Below are 21144 nucleotides of genomic sequence, written 5' to 3'. Positions count from 1 at the left end.
AAGGGCACCAAAAACCTGAAAAGGAGTTAAAATAAAGGAAATGGCACCAGGGAAAGAAGATGCCTGGATCAGGAGAGAGCTGGAGGGGTTCTGCAGCTCCTCAGCTCTCTGCTCAAGTCACTCAGCATCCCAACATTGTGCTGTGGGTTAAGCAAAGATGATGGCCATGGTTGTTTTGTTTAACATGAAGGAAAAAAAAAAAAAGGAATAGGCTTAAAAAAAAAAAAAAAAAAAAAGGAATAAGGAAAACCAAACAGCACCATGCTGTTTGCAGCACCTAACCCCTCACTGAATTCTCCTCTTAATGTCTTTAAATGTCTTAAGCTCCATGACTAAAGTGATGTCTGTCAAGCAGAGAGCATCTTCCAGAGCTGTGTTAATAGAAAGAGCAACCAACAAGTGCCTCCTCCACCTCAAAACAATTTGCAGAATGTGAAGCCCTCACATTAACACCTTGGTGCCAGTTGGCATCTGTCACCCAATAATCCACCACAGGGAACACACTCCTGGTGCTGATGAGTAATTGTGGATCCACAAAACCCTCTTCCCACAGCCCTGAGATGACAAGTGCCACACTTCAGTGGTGGGGGTGTTCAGAAACAAGCCCCACGTCATCAGGAGCTTTGGAATGACAGAATCACAGAATTACCTTGCCTGGAAAAGACCTTCAAGATCATCAAAAGTCCAACCATAACCTAACAGGGAGGCCTCTACTCATAGAACCATAAAATCACAGAGTAACAGGGGTGGAAGGGAGCTCTGGAGATGCCCCAGGGCAACCCCCCTGCCCCAGCAGGATCCCCCAGGGCAGCCCACACAGGAACACATCCAGGGGGGTTTGGAAAGGCTCCAGAGAAGGAGACTCCACAACCTCTCTGGGCAGCCTGGGCCAGGGCTCCCTCAGCCTCACCCTCAACAAGTTTCTCCTGCTCATGCTGAGCTGGAACTTCCTCTCTTCTCCCTTCAACCCATTCTTCCTTGGCCTCTCCCTGGCCACCCCCAAAAAGAGATTGGCCCCTTCCTCTTGCCCCCCACCCCTCAGCTCTTGATGGACATTCAGCAGATCCCCTCTCAGCCTTCTCTTCTCCAGCCTCAACAGCCCCAGGCCTCTCACTCTTTCTTCCCAGCACAGATGCTCAAGTCCCTTCCTCACCCTCCCAGCTCTCCCTTGGCCTCTCTCCAGTAGATCCCAGTCTCTCCTCAACTGGGGAGCCCCAAACTGGAGCCAGGATCCCAGCTCTGGTCTCCCCAGGGCAGAGCCCACAGCTTGAAAGCTGCCCTGGGAAGGTGACACAATGAGCAGCAAGTATTGATTTGCTTGCAACAAACCCACCCAAAATGAATTGTGCTTCCCAGTCCTCCAGAGCTACCTAGGGTTTTTGATCCTGCAGTGAGTAAACTGATAAAATAAATAAATAAAAATGAAATTTCTTTCCACCTGCAAACATCACCTATCAGCTTTGTCAGGCCCAGAACCACAGGATGTCAGGGGTGGGAAGGGAGGTGTGGAGATGCCCCAGTGCAACCCCCCTGCCCCAGCAGGATCCCCCAGGGCAGCCCACACAGGAACACATCCAGGGGGGTTTGGAAAGGCTCCAGAGAAGGAGACTCCACAACCTCTCTGGGCAGCCTGGGCCAGGGCTCCCTCAGCCTCACCCTCAACAAGTTTCTCCTCATGCTGAGCTGGAACTTCCAATATTCCAGCTTATTCATCTTTTAGCAGGATTCCCCATCCCTCCCCAACTAAAGGTGTAAAGTATTTCTTTCCTGGAGGTAGAGAAATCCTCCCTGGGGTTGAGCATCACCAGTCCCTTCCAGCTTAGAACAAAGTGGAGGTGTCAGGAGGACACCTGAGGAGTTCCACCACCACCACCACAAGCTGCCTTTTGGAGGCACCACTGAGCCTCAGGGAGCTCCTAAATTCCCCCAGCTCTGACAGAGAGCAGGGATCTCAGGGAACTTAAATTGCCTGTAAGATTCATCAAAATCAGTGGGCAAGAAAGATCTCCAAGTGTAAATCTGCAAATTCTGCAGCCACAGCAAACCAGCTCTGACTCCATCACCAAGGAAGATGCAGCCTCAGAAGAGCTGGAGAGGTCCAAGCAAATCATCACCCAACATGAGCACCTCTGCAGATGGAGCAATGGGAGTGCTGTCACATCTTGCTCAAGGGGATCAAAGGATTTAGATTGGATATTAGGAAAAAAAAAATCTTTACTGAAAGAGTGGTCAGACCCTGGCTCAGGCTGCCCAGGCCAGTGGTGGAGTCCCCCTCCCTGGAGGTGTCCAAAAACCATGGAGACAAGGCAGCTGAGGGCATGGTGGTTGTTGGGTTGGCAGCTGGACTTGAGGATCCTAGAGGTCTTTCCCAACATTCATAAATCTAGGATTTCTATGAAAATGGCATCCTAGGATGGAGAGGGATGGCACCTCAGTATCCTGGCAGCACATCCTCAGGGTGATACTGCATCAACCAACTGCTACACAGCACCACCACCAAGAAATCAGGGGGTAAACTTTTTGAAAGTAAAAAAAAATAAACTTTTACTTTAAAACTCTGCTGGAGAAATCTCTTTCTACTATGGTACCTTGCCCAAGTTTGCCATGGCTGGCACAGAGTGGCCAAGTGCCACCAGCTGCTTCTAGAAAAAGCACAGCAGTCACTGGAAGATGGCTCCTAATCCAAAAAAGGGACCACAAACCCCAGTGAGAAGGTTTTGTAAGAATACTTTTTACCACAGCAGTGGCTTGGCCTTGGGTAAATCAATTAACCTTCATCCCTGGGATTGGTTTTGGACAATATCAGTAAAATTTGGGTCAAGTCTCTCCATGGAGAGGGTTTGTATCAAGTATTTCTTCTAAACTATCATGGAAGGTGAGCAAGCAGAGCCCTGGAAGGCCACCACAGCTCACAGCACACTACAGGGAGTTTTCTTTTATGCTTTAAGAGGCCACAGAAATTTCTCCTTTCTTTCAAATCCTCAAAAGCTGCATTGGTTTAACCACCTGAACATGTGTGGGAAGCCTAACCAGAGCACCAAGGACTTGACACTTCATTAGAAAAGGAGGAGGAATTTAACCATGAGGTTCTCCTGAATTTCCTGGTGGCTATTCTGGGTTTCATCCTCCTTAGTTGCTTCTTGAATTACCCAATCCATTACCTCTGGTTTAAAGGAGTGACATTCCAAAAAAAAAAAAAATCAAATGCTATCCATGCATGGCTCCCAAAGCAGAACCCAAAATGACAGAACACAAAAGTTAAACTGGAGGAATTTTCTTCTGCCACGAGGAGAGGCTGAGGAGCTGGGAGTGTTGAGACTCCAGGGGGACCTTAGAGCTGCCCCCCAATCCCTGAAGGGAACCTCCAGGAAGGCTGCAGAGGGACTTTTCAGAAGAGTGTCCAGTGCTAGGAGAAGGGGAAATGGTTTGAAAGTGCAGGAGAAGAGGTTCAGCCTGGAGCTTAGGAAGAAGTTCTTCAGGAGGAGGGTGCTGAGACTCTGGAACAGATTGCCCAGAGAAGTTGTGGCTGCCCCCTCCCTGGAGGTGTTCAAGGCCAGGTTGGATGAGGCTTGGAGCAACCTGGGCTGGGTGAGAGGTGTCCCTGGGCATGGAGCTTGGAGGAGATGAGCTCTGAGCTCCCTTCCAACCTCAGCCATTCCATGATGGAATGATTCTTTTTGTCCAGCCACCCCCAGGATCTGCAGATGGCATTTTAGGGCTGGAACAGCAGCAGGATTCAGCTGCCACCCAAACCATGCAGGTTTATCTCCAGCAGAATCATAGAATGATAGAATCCTAGAATTGGCTGGGTTGGAAGGGACCTCAGAGCTCATCAAGTCCAACCCTTGATCCACTCCCACTGCAGTTCCCAGCCCATGGCACTGAGTGCCACATCCAGGCTCTTTGGAAATATCTCCAGGGATGGAGAATCCACCCCTTCCCTGGGCAGCCCATTCCAATGCCTGATCACCCTCTCCAGAAAGAAATTCTTTCTAATGTCCAACCTAAACCTCCCCTGGCACAACTTGAGACCTCTTGTGCCCTCTTGTCTTGCTGAGAGTTGCCTGGGAAAAGAGCCCAACCCCCCCCTGGCTCCAACCTCCTTTCAGGGAGTTGGAGAGAGTGATGAGGTCTCCCCTGAGCCTCCTCTTCTCCAGCCTCAACACCCCCAGCTCCCTCAGCCTCTCCTCAGAGGATCTGTGCTGGATCCCTTCCCCAGCCCAGTTGCCTCCTTTGGACCTGCTCCAGCACCTCAATCTCCTTCCTGAGCTGAGGGGCCCAGAACTGGACACAGGACTCAAGGTTAGTTTGCTGCTTTCGTTTGCTTTCAAGGGCATCAGATCCTCCCAGGAACACAAGAGCATCTTCTTCCTCCATTAGCAGCTCCACCTGGGCCATGACTAAGCTGATCTCTCCCAACAAAACCATGGGAAGTGGATGCCAAGCAACAGCTCCTTGAGGATCAACAAGATGCTGTAGAGATTTTCCACCCAGGATTCATCAGGTCTGGTATTTCCTTACAAATTGTGCTTGCTAGGAGGGTGAAGGAGCTCATCTCTCTTAGCAACTGCTTCAAAGCTCCCACTTACAGAGGCAAAAATCATGTGGGTTTTTTTTTTTTTTTGTGGAATAAGGTAAAGGATTTGATGGGTACATTTCCCTGAATACTCTTCCACAAAGCAGAATTGGAACATCTGAAGAAGTTCCCATTTTTAAAATGCAGCCAACCTAGACTAGATACTCAGCTGCATTTCTTTAAACAAGTTCAGCTTTCCCCAAGTGCCATTTTAATGAGTTTTTAGCTACGACCTGATCCTTTTATAGCTCTAAAAACCCTGAGTTATAGTGAAAAACAACCTCATGGGAAGCCTGACCCATTCTGCAGTACCATGAGTTGCACCATCACTTCTGAGCCTGCAATGAAATGATGCTGCCATGGCAAAGAGGAACCATTTCTGATGCCATTTTCAGTGGGATCATAGCCTTGTGTACAAAGAAAACCAGCTGAAATGCAGGTATGAAATGTGGATGGGGTAGCTGGGACCAAGTTTCACTTCAGACTCCTCTCTTTCCATGCTGAATCATGGCAGGGTGCTGTTATGTAGCTGCCAGGCACCACCAAGCAATGGATTAAGTGTTCCTTTGTCAAGGTGATGGAATATTTCCACCCCTCTGGCATAAAAACAGGTTATGAAAACCTTTTCACACTAAAATCTTATTTTTCATGGGATCTTGGCTCAGTGAGGAGTCCAGAACTTCAGTTAGAAATCAAACAACAACCCCAAAGTTGTCCTAAGATCATCTGAATATGGATGTTCATGAGAGAAGCTTTCAGAAAAACCCCAAACTCACCATAGAGAGCTGTCCAGGTTTGATTGATTACATCTAGACATACAGTTCCCGACCTGAAACACATGGAAAGGATGGAATTAAACACAGTCACACTCCAAAATACTCAGGGGGTTTAATATAATCTGCTCCTTTTCTTTCCCTGTCCCACTGTTCCAGGTAAGCTATGATTAACCCCTCTTGTGGTTAATGGAGGGGGTGCCTTTAACTGCATGAATCTTAACACTCTGCACAAAAGAAAGAAAATTGGAGTCATTACTGAATTTGTTGGTCCATTTGTTGGGGCTCTGCTGGAGATGCTGAAGAACAGGTGGCTCCCCTCAACAACCTCAGCTGAAAAAACTGTGGCAAAACATCTTGTGTTTTGAAGAATTTTAATGTAGACATAACCTCCAGCTAACAAGGGAGATCTGGTGTGATGCCAGGGAGGAGGGGGCAACCTGGAATTTTTTGTAAATTAAGCTTGTTGCAATACAAAGGGAGGTTTAGATGGGATATTAGGAACAATTTCTTTATTGAAAAAGTTGCCAAGCACTGGAAAAGGCTGCCCAGGGGACTTAAAAAGGCTGGAAAAGGCTCCCCTGGAGGGGACCTAAAAGCCTTAGAGATGTGGTGCTGAGGGGCACGGTTTAGTGGTGCTGGGTTAATAGTTGGACTTGATGACCTTAAAGGTCTTTTCCAGCCAAAATGATTCTCTGACTCTGCAAAGACAAAACACATCAGCATCTTACTGCAAAGCCAACACAGGATCAGACAAACTCCTGAGGAAAACCACACACTGGGGATTCACTTACGCTTCGTCAATGTTGGGATGGAAAATTTTGTTCATGAATCCTGTAAAGAGAAACACACTGGTAAATAGCAGAAAAAAGATGACTTTTTTTTTTTTTAACTTATTTTTCTTTCTCCTTCACAAGAAAAGCCTGGAATTTACTGGACAAAGACTCATCTGCCATGTTTCAAAGAAAACCCAACCTCAGCTATATATAGCCACGTAACCTTTAAAACACTCAGGCAACATTCTGACCCTGGGTCTGTGTCCATTCCCTCAAAATTCACCCAAAACCTCTTCTTACAGAGCAACTGTGCCACAGAGGTTTTCTGCTTCAATATTACCTGGAAAAGAACTGCCCACCAGCACCACTGAGCACCCACATCTGATGAAGCCTTTTTAAAAGCTGCAAAGGTCTTCTGAATCAACACAAAACTTCAGCTCAACATTTGCTTTAAGATTAATTTTTCTTGATAAAAGATTTTGTACACCAGTAAGGCATTCAAAGGCCTGGTGCAAAGAGCCAATAACTTAAAATTTTGCAGCAATACAGCATTGAATTCCTCAGCTGGTACCTCTGGTCTTGCAGAAAACTGCTCAAATGCAAGGTCTAGAATGAGAAATTTGCTGTGGTTTTGTCCACGTTGCAGGCTTCAAGATTTGACAGGGATTTCTTTTCTTTGTTCTAACAAAACAAATTGTGAAAAAAAAAAATCCTGTGGTTTCAAGACTTACAACATCCCAGCAGAAGCTATCTCAGACTTTACAGACTGTGCCTGATAAGAGCAGCTGTAGGTGAGCCATGTTCTCCAGCTGCCAACTTTAACCTTGAGTTCAAGACAGATGGTGCTTCAAAAAAAAAAAAAAAAAACCCAAAAAAAAAAAACCTCCCCTCTCCTCCACAAATTGAGTTTACAGAACCAAAGATATTTACACAGGCACCACAGCCTGGCTAAAAGTAAACCACATCCACCCCAAAAGCAAAGTTCAGACTTTCAGGTGATGGCTGTGAATGGATGCAAAAATCCAACCTCCCAACTCTTCCCTTTCACTGGGAGGAATCCAAATCCCTGGGTGTGGGACACATCCCCAGTGCAGAACAGAGACACAGCAGGCACAGAAAAAACTGGATTTTCCAGTTATTTCACTGCCAAATGGATCAAGTATCCTATAGGCTTCTGCTGGCTTGGCTGAATCATTTGGGCTCTGCCCAGAAGGGCTGCTGCAATTCTTGTTTCTGTACCAGGTTAAGCTGCTTCCACATCATATTTTTTTTTCCAGAACTTAAAACAAAACCTTCTGTCCTTTGTTTAACCACTATCCCACAGCCTGGAAAACCCTACAAGCACTCCATGTGGGAATTGTGCCATCCTGCAACAAGCAGAAACCTACTTTAGCTAACAGCAACTATTCCTTCTGACAAGGGCCCACGTTTAAGAAGATGGGTAAGAAATTTAGGTCTTGGAGACTGACTCAATCCACTTCAAAAATTCCTTCCAGCACTGGAAATTTCCTCTTTAGCAGTCACTGTTTATGGTTCAACCAACTCCCTACCTTCACCACCTTGATCCAGCCTCTCTGGTTGAGCCACTCCAGCCACATCCATCTGCCCAAGCACAGAGCAATCGTGGCTTGAGTGACAGCATGGTTCCCATCTGGCATAAGAGCTGACATATGGATTCAACACCCTTTCTTTCCATGTATTATGACACAAATACAATTTCATGTTTAGTTGCACTGCTTGGATTTTTTTGCATAAATACAACACAAGGCTGAAACGATGCCTGACGCCAGAATAAGCTCTGAAAGAACCCCCGAGAAGCACAGGAACAACTCCAAGCTCTCAAGTGCCTTTCAGTAATACCTTGCCATGATTTAGCTTGAAAAACTGAAGCAGACTTAAAAAAAGAAAGCTGGAGTTCCATCAAATATTTACATGATGGCAGCTCACACAAGTTTAAGTCAGGTCACGGACCCAATTACGCCGGCACTGGAGAGCTCCAGCGAGCACTGATCCTGATTCTAAATCCTGTCTCTCTCTTAGATGGGAAAAAAACCCAAAAAACAGCAATTTTCTGATAAAGCAGAATAGAAGAGAGGATGGGGGAAGACACCAGGTAACAAAACAGGATGGTAATGTGTAGACTTGCTGAATTAAACACTCTTAGTTCTGGTATTGAGGATGCAGGTGCTCTCTTTGGGATGCCTGCTCCCATTTTGTGGGGTTTTTTATCATCTCAGCTATTTCCTAGTACCTTCCAATTGTAGCTGTGCTGCAAACCTACCTGGTAAGGTTTTGGTCAACTATTCATTGCTTCAATTCAACATTTAAGCTGCACTCAATATCCAGGGAGATGAGATCAGATCATCTGCTCAAGCAGCTCTTGTGCTAGAGATTTGTAATTCTTCTCTGTCATCTTTGCATTCAGCCAGGCAAGGAACAATCCTTTCTTTCACACTCCCCTTGGTCTCAAGCTTTGCAAATGAAACGTTTGTTCTTCAAGAAAGGCCACAAAGCACCCTCTCCCTGCACTCCTTGTTTCTGACCTTGTTGCCACATCTTCTTCTTGCAGCTCTTCAAGGTCTCCCCAATCTCCTTCTCCCCCAGACACAAACTGCCCAAGCCAAGAGCAGCTTCTGTTCCCATCTTTGCTTTTCCTGACCCAGAAATAGCTCAAACTATTATCTCCTCTTTTATTTGAAACACAAAGTGACCTGGGGGTGATAAAGTGCTACTGTTGCTCTACTAATACTGACTTGCTCTGTGTTTGTTTTTACAAATACAAAAGACAAAGCAAGCACAAACATCCACATAAAAATGAAATTCTGATTTAAAGAGGAATCTGGGAATAAAAACAAAGCCCTCCCAAGCCAGCATAAACACTGGGGCAGGTTTATTTCCAGTTTTGAATACAGCACATTCTAATAAATACCCTGTGCCAAGCTTTGGGTGAATGCTCCTTAAAGAGTCCAAGGGAGAGGCTCCTGATTTTTGGGTTCTCACCACAGCCTGGAGCATGAAGCCAGGGTGACAGCCTGAGCAGCTCCCATTCTGTGTGCTGAACTGGATGTCAACACTTAATTTAACATTTTTAAAACAATATTCACACTGAACTCTGAAAAAAACAAAGACTTGGGAGGAATCTGAGCAGCAGAGCAGAGGGTGGAAAGCCCACTCTTTTTTTTTTTTTTTTTTTATATAGAAACACTAAGATCCAGGATTGCCTTGAAAGGTAATGCAGGACTGGATAAAATCTGCATGGACAAAAAAACCTTTGGGTCACGACAGAAAAAACCCTCAACATCCACACAGGAGTTACACAACAGAAAGGGACCCTGAAAGACACTGAGACCAACGTGCAGATGCAGACCTTCCAAAATTCCTGGTATTTCAGCAAGAGCCCTGGAGTAATCATTCCTTGGGTTGACAGAAACCTTTGGAGAAGCACATTTTTAAATTAAAAATCAGCTACCTGAAAGGCTGTCAATCTTCCCTGGTGCTGCAAGCATTCATAAAGCTCCAGCAGCTGGAGGTATCCCAGCAGGAAATGAAGTTTTCCTCTCACTCAATGCACCAACCATGGATGGGGCTGAGCACCCAGGGCACTGATCTGAAGCTGGGTCAAAGATTGAGGATTGTGGTTGGACAAGAGCTGAACACATTCCTCCAGGACAGCAAAGCCACAGTAGATAAGCAGGGAGGAATTTCAGACTTAATGTTGGTGTCAACATCTCTCCTGAACAGCTCCAGGCTAAAGGATACAGCTGGAAGGCATTGCCAGAACCTCTGTGCTGTTGGGAGCTGCTTTGCAAGTTCTCCTCTAAAAGGCAGAGCCCAAATACCTGAATAACTTCAGAAACACAGAGGATTCCCAGGACACCTCCTCCTGTGGTTCCATCAAGCAGAAAGCTCCTGCAAGAGGTTGTTTCACATCAATTGCTCCCCCATCACCACCACACCCACAGGGCAGGGACTGTGATTCAGAAAGGGTCTCCTACCTTGGCCCAAAAGATCATAAAATGGTTTTTTTGGTTGGAAGAGACCTTAAAGATCATCTAGTTCCAACCTCCCTGCCAACACCTCCCAACAGACCAGGTTGCTCCCATCCAACCTGGCCTGAGACACTTCCAGGATGGGGCAACCACAACTTCCCTGAGCAGCCTGGGCCAGGATCTCAGAACCTTCAAAGTGAAGAATTCTTTCCCAGTGTCCAACCTAAATCTCCCTTCTTCCAGTTTAAAGCCATTCCCCTTGTCCTATCACTCCATGCCTTTGTAAAAAGTCCTTTCCCAGATTTCTTGTAGGTCCCCTTCAGGTACTGGAAAGCCATTGTGAGGCCTCCCTGGAGCCTTGTCTTCTCCAAGGGATAAAATAAAGAGGGATCAAGTAAAGAGGGAACTAAAATAAGACAGGAAAGAGCTGCACCCTTCCCACAGCTCCAGCTGCACAACCCTGTCCTGCAGCAGTAACAAACTTCCTGTGCTCCTTGGTGCTTCTCCTCCAAATCAGGAACCTCCAATCCAACAAGTGGCTCTTCACAAGGTCCCTCATTGCTCATCTGAGCTCAAAGTACAGCCAGAGGTTAGGTGAGAGGTACCCAAAAAGAGACTTGGTTTGTGTCTGCATGGCCCAACCATGCCAGGGATAACAGCAAGAGGACTTCCCACCACAAGCTGCAGGGAAAATTCCAGACTGGAGCTGGTTTATATCCATTCCCTCATCCCAAACTTGCTGCTTGTCCATGTGTCACAGAACCATAGGTGGCTTAGGTTGGATCTTAGAGCTCATCTCCTCCAAGCTCCATGCCCAGGGACACCTCTCATCCAGCTCCAAGCCTCATCCAACCTGGCCTTGAATACAGGAAGGCTCAAGGGACAATGGGGACACCTGAGGGGAGGCAGAGAACATCTCTCAGTCCCCAAATCCTCCAAGACCTTCACTGCCAGGCAGACAGGACCATGAGGATGTCCCCAAGCTGGGTGTGGGTTTGAGCTGCAGGAGTTTAAATTACATCCTTCTGCTCAAGTGTCACAACACTGAAGAATTTGTGGAGTTTGTCCACACTAAATTAAGGAATCTGCAACTCATCCAGCCCAGGTTGCTCCAAGCCTCATCCAACCTGGCCTTGAACACCTCCAGGGAGGGGGCAGCCACAACTTCTCTGGGCAATCTGTTCCAGAGTCTCAGCACCCTCCTCCTGAAGAACTTCTTCCTAAGCTCCAGGCTGAACCTCTTCTCCTGCACTTTCAAACCATTTCCCCTTCTCCTAGCACTGGACACTCTTCTGAAAAGTCCCTCTGCAGCCTTCCTGGAGGTTCCTACCAAGGCACAAAGGCATCCTTCCACCTCAGGTGTGTCCTTTTGGGCTGTGGCTGCTGGCTCCACAGCACTTGTTGCTGCCATCATTTTGTTGCTGCTGTATCAGGGCAAACCCCTTTGCATAGGCAAGAGGTGGAGAGCCCCAAGGGCCATCCTCATCCTGATGATTTTCCACCTGCTAATTAATGAACTGCTCTGTGCCTTGAATCTAAGGCTCAACAGAAGGGCAGAATTTCACTTGTTCTTGAAAAACAACCAAACCAAACCACATGTTTCTAATAAAGTGGTTTGAAAGGAAAAGAAATCCACACTCTTCTGAAAAGTCCCTCTGCAGCCTTCCTGGAGGTTCCCTTCAGGGATTGGGGGGCAGCTCTAAGGTCCCCCTGGAGTCTCAACACTCCCAGCTCCTCAGCCTCTCCTCATGGCAGAGCTGCTCCAGCCCCTGGATCATCTTTGTGGCCTCCTCTGGACTCATCCCAACAGATCCATGTCCTTCTTCTGCTGGGGACACCAGACCTGGATGCAGGATTGGAGCTGGGGGTCTCATAAGATCAGAGTGGGGTCCATATCAGCTCTGGTTGCTCACAAAACAAGCCCAGCTGGACACTTCTCCACCTGAACCACCATGACACAGATTCACATCTCATGTACCACCAGGGTGCCAAACCAACACTAAACAGGACTAAAAAGCCCTATCAGGAAATCATTCAGACTGCCTGGCTGGCCAGGTGGCCTCATCCTTCCCTGGAATCAGTGACTTTTACACACCCCAGCACATCAACACAGCTGGGGTGACCACCCAGAGCTGGGGGCAGAACTACAAGCACAGAGATCAGCAGGCAAAAGGACTCCTGTGAAGCATAGAGAGGTCACAACCAGTGGTTTTCCCTTTTTTTTTTTTTTTTCTAATCACCAGGCAAACCACCTAATGGAAAAAGATCTCCCAGATGCTCACACAGTGTTGCCAAAAAGCCAGATAAGATTAATCTAGACTTGAGGTTTAGGAGTTCCTCCTCCCCAAAAGCCTGTGAGGGAACATGGATTTGTAATGTTTGATCTTTAAAAATAAATTGCACTCATTTCAGGGACTATCTTCTCGTGCAAGTAATCACAAACCCACCACAGGGTGAAAAACCATGGCAGGGGAGGGAGGAGAAAACACAAGAGCAAGAACTCTGCCCCAGTGACCAACTTAGTACCTGTTCTCCTCTTTAGACTGGGACAACTGGTTTAGCACGTGGCAGTTCCCCATTTGAAGGGTACAGGATCTGCCCACCTCAAAGGAGCACATCTTACCCAGCACTCACTTTTTTTTTTTTATATGAAATTCAGAGGTTAGGAGCCCATCCAGGGCTCTAACAACTGAGTCAAAGATATGTATAGGATATATATGTATGTATTTATGTCTCACCAGGAAAGCATTCACTGCACAGTGGTGGCATGAGGTGCTGTGGAACATCAGCTTGCTGAGAGCAGAAGAACAGTTTCTATTACCATACTCAGATTCTGGTAGCTTTTCAAAACAATACCATAAATAATTCTGCAGCAGCTTCAAGAGGGAAAGCTCAGGACAGAAAAATACAGCAGCAGCTGATGGAAAATTGTGGCAGAGCTATCAACTCTGAACCTCCTGCTGAGGGGATCCTTCTTGGAAGTGGAAAAGTAAAATCCACGAGCTTACAGGCTGGTGTTCTGAGTGGCAATCTCTGGAAAAACATCCAGAATTAGCACAAAGCAATTGCCCAATATCACTTTACCTCCTTGCTGAGGTGCAGCTTCACCTGATTCCCTGAATCTGTGCCAAGCCAGGCTGAAAACACCCTCCCTGGGTTGTTCATTCTGTCCCCATCCCCTCCAGGGGAACCCAGGGAGGGTTTGGAGTTGTGCGTCAAACCCGGAGTGGAGAGAGGGCTCCAGATTACCTGGAGCTGTCTCATCTTTCCCTTTAGACAAAGCCTTAAATGTTATTTGAAAAGAACCAAGCATTTCCACGGGGCTTATAGGTCAGAGGCAAGATCAACAGAGAGGAGGGAAGAGGGAGCTGGGAATGGTCACAGGTGATAAGTGACTCATGAAATTCTAAGTAGCGAAATGTAAGGCAATCCAGAGAGGAGCTGGAAGTAAAAATAGCAACTGCAGTCAAAAAGAAAAATTAAGCAGAGGCCAGGAGAGATCTGTTAGGCTCTGGCTGGAGCTAAACCCTGTGCTGGCTGCCACAGTGCCTGTTCTATCCATACACACACATTTCAGTCTGGTTTGGGTACACACCAGGGGTTTTGTTTTGCACAACACGAAGGAGAAAGGTGAAATAGAAATGCAAGATATCTGCAAGGTAACTTGGCCAGAGATGGAAGGAAAAAGGAAGCTGTGTATAAATACAGAGAAGTTATTTGAGCAATTGAGGCTCCAAGCATATTGTACAAAAGCTTTATGGCTGTGACATTTGATTATTAAGGAACCAGAGTGATTCAGTGCCAGCCTAATACAGAATCATGGAATGGGTTGGGTTGGAAGGGACCTTAAAGCTCATCCAGTTCCAACCCCCTGCATGGGCAGGGACACCTCCCACCAGCCCAGGGTGCTCAAGGCCCCATCCAACATCCTTTCTGCAGATTTCAGTAAGAAAATAAATGCCACGGTGCCTTCAGGTAAGAGTTCAGGCTCCCAGGTTCACAAGTTCCAATCTCTCCTATCATCTGAGCAGGGCAGGACATTCCCACTCTGAGCTTCCTCCCCTGTTTATGGCATCAAAGAGCATTAATCTCCAGCTCTTGGCAGGCAGACAGCCTGATTAAAAACATACAAAATTTACACAAAGAGGCCTCGTGACTTGGGAGCTCCAAACAGTACTGCAAGTACTTCCCAACTCCCCTCTGGAAAAGCAGACACAAACTAGGCAGAAAGTTCCCCTGAAGATACTAAACCCCAGAGGGAAGGGAAAAGCAGTGAAGCAGTGCCAGCAGGGCTCCTGAAATCATAAACAGCCCCTAACAGATTGTCTGGGAGAAAGAAAAACTGGAACCAAACATTGAGCAAGGGAGTGCTCTGGGTCCTCATAAGCACCCAGGGATATTTACATTAATTGCCAAAAGCCTGAAGAGCAGCAGCATTCTGGCTTCTGAAAGCAACTGAATGTATTTTTTCAGGAGCTGGTTTTGGTCTCACAAAGTTCCCCAAGTGCAGGGAGTTTATTTTAACCCTGAAGGTTTGGATATTTGGGGGAGAATCACGAGTGGAGTTAGAGTTCACACCTCAAGCCCAGAGCCAACACAACTGCCCTACATCTGCCTCTGTTTAGTCATGTTCTAGGATGCACATTTCCATTTTTATTGTGCATTATCCAGCTCTTGCTCATCCTGCACCATTATGGGACCTGTCCCCCAGGGTGGCATCACTTAATAGGCTGCAACAGTAATTACCAACCTGAGGAGAGCAGGAAATAAATGCCAGGCATGTTTGAGAAGGGATGGGACCAGGGAGCAAAGGTTTGGCAGGAAAAGAGCCCCCACATTGAGCCAAAGCTTCTGTCAGAGACCCTCAAAGGTGGAAAGGAGCCCCCACATTGAGCCAAAGCTTCTGTCAGAGACCCTCAAAGGTGGAAAGGAGCCCCCACATTGAGCCAAAGCTTCTGTCAGAGACCCTCAAAGGTGAAGAAGACCACTATTCACTTAGGGTTTAAGAAAAGGCCAAGACCTCTCCAGATGATACCCCTGAAACCTGCTTTAAAACCTTTCCTCCTCAGGTTTTGTCCCACTTTGGAAAAGAACACCAAGTTTTCATGTACTCAGAGCCATGCTGGGACAAAAAGCAATTTGAACAGATTAGAAAGCAACCAATAGCCATCATTTTTTTCAGAAGCAGCTTTCTGGAACGTGTGGCTGTGCTTCCAGCCATCGTGTGATTTCCTGCAAAAAGCCCATCTCATGTTCAAGGATTGCACTAAGATCTTCTAAGATGGAAAGAAAAAATCTCAGCCTACAGGGGCAGAGGAACAAGGAAAGCTGCAAGGACAGCATTTCTGCTTTAGGCTCCAGCTTAGAAGTGTAATTTATTAAAGGAAAAGGAACTGCTGGATTCTATGCTTTACCCAAGCCAGTGAGTTCCACAGCTGATTTGAACTCTGTGTGTTGTCACCCCAGTGGGAGCCACACGGTGCTGAGAACTGAAGGGCTGCAAACAAGCTCCATGCATGCTCTTGATGACCTTCTGGCCATCCCCAGGCTCCACCACCTCTGAAATCCTTCACTTCCACCTCTTTACAGCTCAGAAAGGGCCACTGCAGATTTCTTCCCACCTCATTCCTGCTCCTGAGTGAGCCAGAGCTGCTCAAGCTTGGCTGGGGACTGCTGGGTTAGGATCCCCCCCCCTCCCTCTGGCCACTGCAACAGGGAGAAAAAACAGGATCTCGTGAATGCTCCTGGTTCAGCTGGGATGAAAGATTACTCTGGAGCTATCTGGAATGGCCAAACCACCAGTATCAGGCACTGCATACCAAGTCTGCCCCTGAGAGCAGAGGTGCAGAGATCAGGCTGGCCCAGAGAACAGACATCACTCAGCCCTGGCTGTCCTGATAACTTGGGCTGGAGCAGCAGAAATGGAAACCAAAGAAAAACAAACCTCTTCCTGCAGCTGGTTGGGAGCTTCCCAGGGTCTTAAGACTCCCCTTGGTGCTTCCATTTCCCTGGCAGCAGAGCTGAGCCCTGCTTTGCTGAGCCAACTCTCACCTAGCATGGATTGTTTAATGGAAGCTCAGCTGCATGCTGCTTCTCCCAGGAGGTAACCTGTGCTTCCAGCAGCCCCTGCCCAACAAGCAGCCTTTTTGGGGGGCTCAGCAAAAGAGGAGGTGGCTCTTCAACCACTCAGAGACTCCTAGGGCAAGGGAAGCATGCTAGGAAGTGTGATGAGTCTGGAACAAGGCAGTCACAACCCAACAGGTATAAGCAAGCTGACAGAAAAGCTGCTCCAGGAAAAGGAAGACAGCAAAAGCAACATTAGAAGGGATGAAACAATTTAAGCAGAAAATGTCACACCCACACACCCCCCCCTCCATTCACACACATTCCCACCCATCACCCTTCCCAAGGGGACAAGGAAAAGGGCCATCCTTGTGGTGTCAGGTCTGAAAATGCAGCTGGCTCAATCCTGATGTCTCCTCCTGCCCATCCCAACCACCATGAGGAGAATCTCCAAGCCAAACCAGCAAGAAGGTGAAAGCTGCCACCTTCCATGCACCTACCCTGAGCCTAAATCAACACCACTACAAATATACAAGAACCTGGCTGACTTTTAGCTGCACAGCCTGCTGGAAAAAGAAAAGCCTGGTTTTGCTTTAAGCCTGCAACCTTGAGTTCTGATCCACGCTGGAAGAACATCAGGAGAGAGAAAAATAATCTTGAGTAGGGATTTCTGATCCACACTGGAAGAACATCAGGAGAGAGAAAAACAATCTAGCACCAGAGCAATTAATACCAAGGAAAAGTTTGGCTTTTTTAATGCTTTTCTGAGAGTTGTCTGTAGCCAACCCATATTTAAAAACTGCCAAAGTGACAGCAGCCTGATCTGCATTGGTTTGGGGTATCTGGGAAGTGGGGAGGAGGAAACAGCTGGCACCAAAAAACACAAGAGTTTAGCTGGTAAACAAAAAGGTTTCTAAGCAAGCTCCAGAGCTGACTCAAGAGGAAGGAGGAAAGGGTTTCACATGGCTGCAGCAACCCTGCATCATTCCTCAGCTGCCTGCACGTTCCTGGGGTTCAGTTAAGGTTGCCAGAAGAATAAAAAGAAAGGTAAAAAGACTGTGTAGGAGCAGCATCACTCTTCCCCAAAAGGCACAGTTCACATTGGGAACTAGACAAATTCCTTCTCACCCCAGAGAGACAGAGAGAGCTTAAATAGAAAGCACTCTTAGCCTGAGAGCCTATTTTAAGGGAGCAGCCCAAACTTATCAACTCCAAATTGGGATGTTGATATTGGAAAGGACCCATCTGGTCCAACCCATCTAAGTCAACTTTCCACACCACTTCTCCTCAGGCTGTTTTCTCCATCCTTCAGAGTCCTCCAGTGGCCTGAGCCACAAGCACACCCTTTTGATGGAGAAACATCACAAGAGTTCCCAACCCTTATTTCCTAAGCCAGAATAGAGCTGTTGGATCCCTGGGCATCTGCTCCAGTTTTTCAAGCAGTATTGGCTATTTTATTTGTAGCTTAAGTGACAAAAAAAAGTTTAGGTATCAGAAGGCACCTGAGTTAAATCACCCAAGGACAAAGACAGGATGGATACAGCTCAGAAAAGAGTATTTCCTTATGAAACTCATTTGCTCCCAAAGCTCAAGCAAGCCAAACCAGTTCAGCCAGCTGCAATTTTTTTTAGTGACAGGTCCCTGTTTTGACATTTTTCCACATATACATCAGCCTAATCCTAGAGGACACAGGTTTCAGCTCCTCCCTTCACTTCCATCCACTCCTGGACAAGAGGTCCCAGCAGTCCCTTCACCCCCAGAGCATGAGATGCCCTGTGGTCTCCACACCAGATGAGTCATTTTATATAAATGGGCTCCAGCCCTCATTGTGGTATCCTGCACCTTCCCCATGGATGACTCTAATATTTAAAAAGCACATGGCAGAAAGGCTGAGCTCATCAGCACACAAACATGCAACCCAACCACATTTCCAGCTCCTAGCCCCAAAGTCCACCAAGTTTTCCTCTTGGCTTGGCATGGGAGAGGTGGAAGTTTACAGTAAAAACATTCTGCAGATTTGAAGTAAAGATCTTAGGATTGGTACTGAGGGTTGGAGCAACTTCACCTGAAACCACACCATAAGGAGTAACATCTCTCCTGCACAAAAGCATTTTTTGGACTGAAAGTGATGAGTGGTTACCTATAGATGGGGATTTGAAAGGGTATTTATCAGGAAGGTCGACTCTAACTTTCCATACTCCACCTTCATATGGGGCTGCAACAAAAGAAACACAGGTATTAGACACTTCACCACTCAGGAAAGCAGCAACAGAACAATGGCATTAAGCAAAACATCTTTGGGAGAATCCTTAGTTCCATCAGGGGGTAACATTTCATAGCAAACCTCCTACAGTAAAAGCATTTTTTTTTTTTTTTTTTTTTTCCTGTGCTGCCTGGCAAGAAATACCTGATTTTACCTGACACTGCAGAAGATCTTGGCACAAAGACACAAGAGGCTTATTAAAAACAGAGACTTTAGAATAATCTACTTACCTTTAGAGATGTTGCTAAATTAAGGCACACTGGAGACCTGACTTGTGAGCCAGTCACCAGCAAAGTCATCCTGACTACAAACCCCCCAAAAATTTGACTGACTGGTACAAAACTTCTGACAAACTTAGAAAACCAGGCCTAGAAAAGTTAAGGCCATAGCAGAAGGTTTAGCTGTCCACAGGCAGGGCTCCAAGGGAAGTGGTTTATCTGTGTTAATGCTCACAGTTGTGCTTCTTCCCCACCCTGGAGACAGCAGCCTTCAAACACTGCAACCCTTTGATCCCTCACCCCCACTGAAATCTGCTCCCCTCTTCTTCTGCTCCAGAAGAATGTCTCAGATCACTGCTCCCCCACTGGGAGCCACTGGTTTTGGTCTTTTTCAGAAGGGCTGGGTTGTATACTTACTTCCTTGTGGTCCATAAAACTTCACAACAAATTCATTAAGTCCTCCTAAGATTGTGACTTCGTGTTTGCTCTCAATACTGATGGATCAGAAGTAAAGGAAAATATTTATTCCAGGAGACAAAAGTTATTTAACTCAAGATACCTCCTAGAAGCCTGTAAAACCAAAGAGTTTTAAAGCAAATATTCACAATCTCCTACAGCATGCAATTGAAGAGGCTTGAACACACCTGTGACCACACCACCACAATGAGATCCACAAAAAAACAATTCTACAGGCTGAAGAATCCCTCCCCCTGCATGGAGCAATCTTGAGATGATGCCTCCCTTTCCCCAAGAGCTTCTCTGTGTTTTCCATCTCCTTCTGCTGAGCGTGAGCTCGGATTTAAGAAAATACCAAGTCACCATCAGAAATGTACTGGGAAACTTTTTAGGGCTGTGGAGGGGACCTAAAAATCCAGAAATGGCTCCAAAGCCTCAATCCACACAGGTGTGAACCACAGGGCAAGGCTGGGAGGTGAGGCCAGGACTTGGAGAGAACCATTCTCCTTTTCCAGCCCTCAGGAATCACAGAATGTTACAGAATCCCTGGAGATGCCCCAGTGCAACCCCCCTGCCCCAGCAGGATCCCCCAGGGCAGCCCACACAGGAACACATCCAGGGGGGTTTGGAAAGGCTCCAGAGAAGGAGACTCCACAACCTCTCTGGGCAGCCTGGGCCAGGGCTCCCTCAGCCTCACCCTCAACAAGTTTCTCCTGCTCATGCTGAGCTGGAACTTCCTCTCTTCTCCCTTCAACCCATTCTTCCTTGGCCTCTCCCTGGCCACCCCCAAAAAGAGATTGGCCCCTTCCTCTTGCCCCCCACCCCTCAGCTCTTGATGGACATTCAGCAGATCCCCTCTCAGCCTTCTCTTCTCCAGCCTCAACAGCCCCAGGCCTCTCACTCTTTCTTCCCAGCACAGATGCTCAAGTCCCTTCCTCACCCTCCCACCTCTCCCTTGGCCTCTCTCCAGTAGATCCCAGTCTCTCCTCAACTGGGGAGCCCCAAACTGGAGCCAGGATTCCAGCTCTGGTCTCCCCAGGGCAGAGCAGAGGAGGAGGAGGAGGAGGAGGAGAACCTCCCTGGATCTGCTGGACACACTTTTCCTGATGCCCCCAGGACACCATTGGCCCTCTTGGCCCCAAGGGCACATTGCTGACCCCTGGAGAATTCCCTGTCCCCCAGGACTCCAAGGGCTTTCTCCATGGAGCTGCTTCCCAGCAGGACACCCCCAACTCTGTACTGGGGGTTGGAGTTGTTCCTCCCCAGCAGCAGAAGTCCACACTTGGGTCTTCCTGAACTTCAGGAGGTTCATTTCATGAGGTAAATGAGCCACAAGACAAAAAGTCACCCTTGCCAACTGCTCCCATGAAACATTTACTCTCTTGCCCAGATTAGAGGAGCAAAACTCTCCCCAATCCCTGCTCTGATGAATTCAATTCTCCTTGGCTGCCTTTGGGGCTGTCAGATGGCCTCCCACTGCTACGATGCAAATTATGGCAATCTCATGGTAATTTGACTTGCAAGACCAACAGAAAAAAAAAAAAAAAAAAATAAAAATCCCTGCGTCTTCAGAGAGATGGCAGGAGTGTGAGATTATGAGGCAGGGTTACAGCACAAAAAGAACAACTGCATTTCTTAACATTTAAAAGGAAAGAATGGAAGCTTTGGGAAGAAGGGAATAGAACTGAAAAGGCAAGAAATCATCATTTCAAGGAAGGCTCAATGAAGACAATTAATGGTGATGCTGTGGCACCCGAGCTTGCTGAATAATTCTGCTATAAATCTGGATTAATGGATTGTGAGTAATATCCTACATCAATTATCCTTAATCAATAATCTTAATGTGAATTAAGAGAGAGGCATTGGGGAAGGGAGGGGGGGAAACCAGAGCAGGAGAAAACCAAAGGTTTATTCCCACCTGAACTTCAAGCTTCTTCAGCTCTGCACTGCAGAGGCTGCCCCTGTTTGAGGGAAGAAGGCAACAGCACAGAATATCCAAATAAATATCCTCAAAACCACAGCAGCAAGGC

General features: G+C 47.1%; 1 protein-coding gene and 1 long non-coding RNA gene across 2 annotated transcripts in view; one reads left to right on the top strand and one right to left on the bottom strand.

Annotated features, from left to right (window-relative positions):
- The window catches only part of UBE2H (ubiquitin conjugating enzyme E2 H), a 66772-nt gene that overhangs the window by 15363 nt on the left and 30265 nt on the right, over positions 1-21144 (bottom strand). Inside the window, exons 2-5 of the mRNA XM_071734277.1 lie at positions 19076-19152; positions 18318-18392; positions 6144-6183; positions 5353-5405 (exon numbers count right to left, since the gene is read on the bottom strand). Of these exons, the coding sequence (XP_071590378.1) occupies positions 5353-5405; positions 6144-6183; positions 18318-18392; positions 19076-19152 (245 nt within the window). The remainder of the gene's footprint in view (positions 1-5352; positions 5406-6143; positions 6184-18317; positions 18393-19075; positions 19153-21144) is intronic.
- Positions 12348-18393, top strand: LOC139791708 (uncharacterized). The gene is made up of 2 exons (XR_011723997.1): positions 12348-14984; positions 15089-18393. It is a non-coding gene; the product is annotated as an uncharacterized lncRNA (long non-coding RNA).

This window comes from Heliangelus exortis, chromosome 1 (genome assembly GCF_036169615.1).
Source record: "Heliangelus exortis chromosome 1, bHelExo1.hap1, whole genome shotgun sequence".
NCBI classification, from domain to species: domain Eukaryota; kingdom Metazoa; phylum Chordata; class Aves; order Apodiformes; family Trochilidae; genus Heliangelus; species Heliangelus exortis.
Note: the sequence above shows the minus strand (reverse complement) of the source record. Positions and strands in the feature narration are given on the sequence as shown.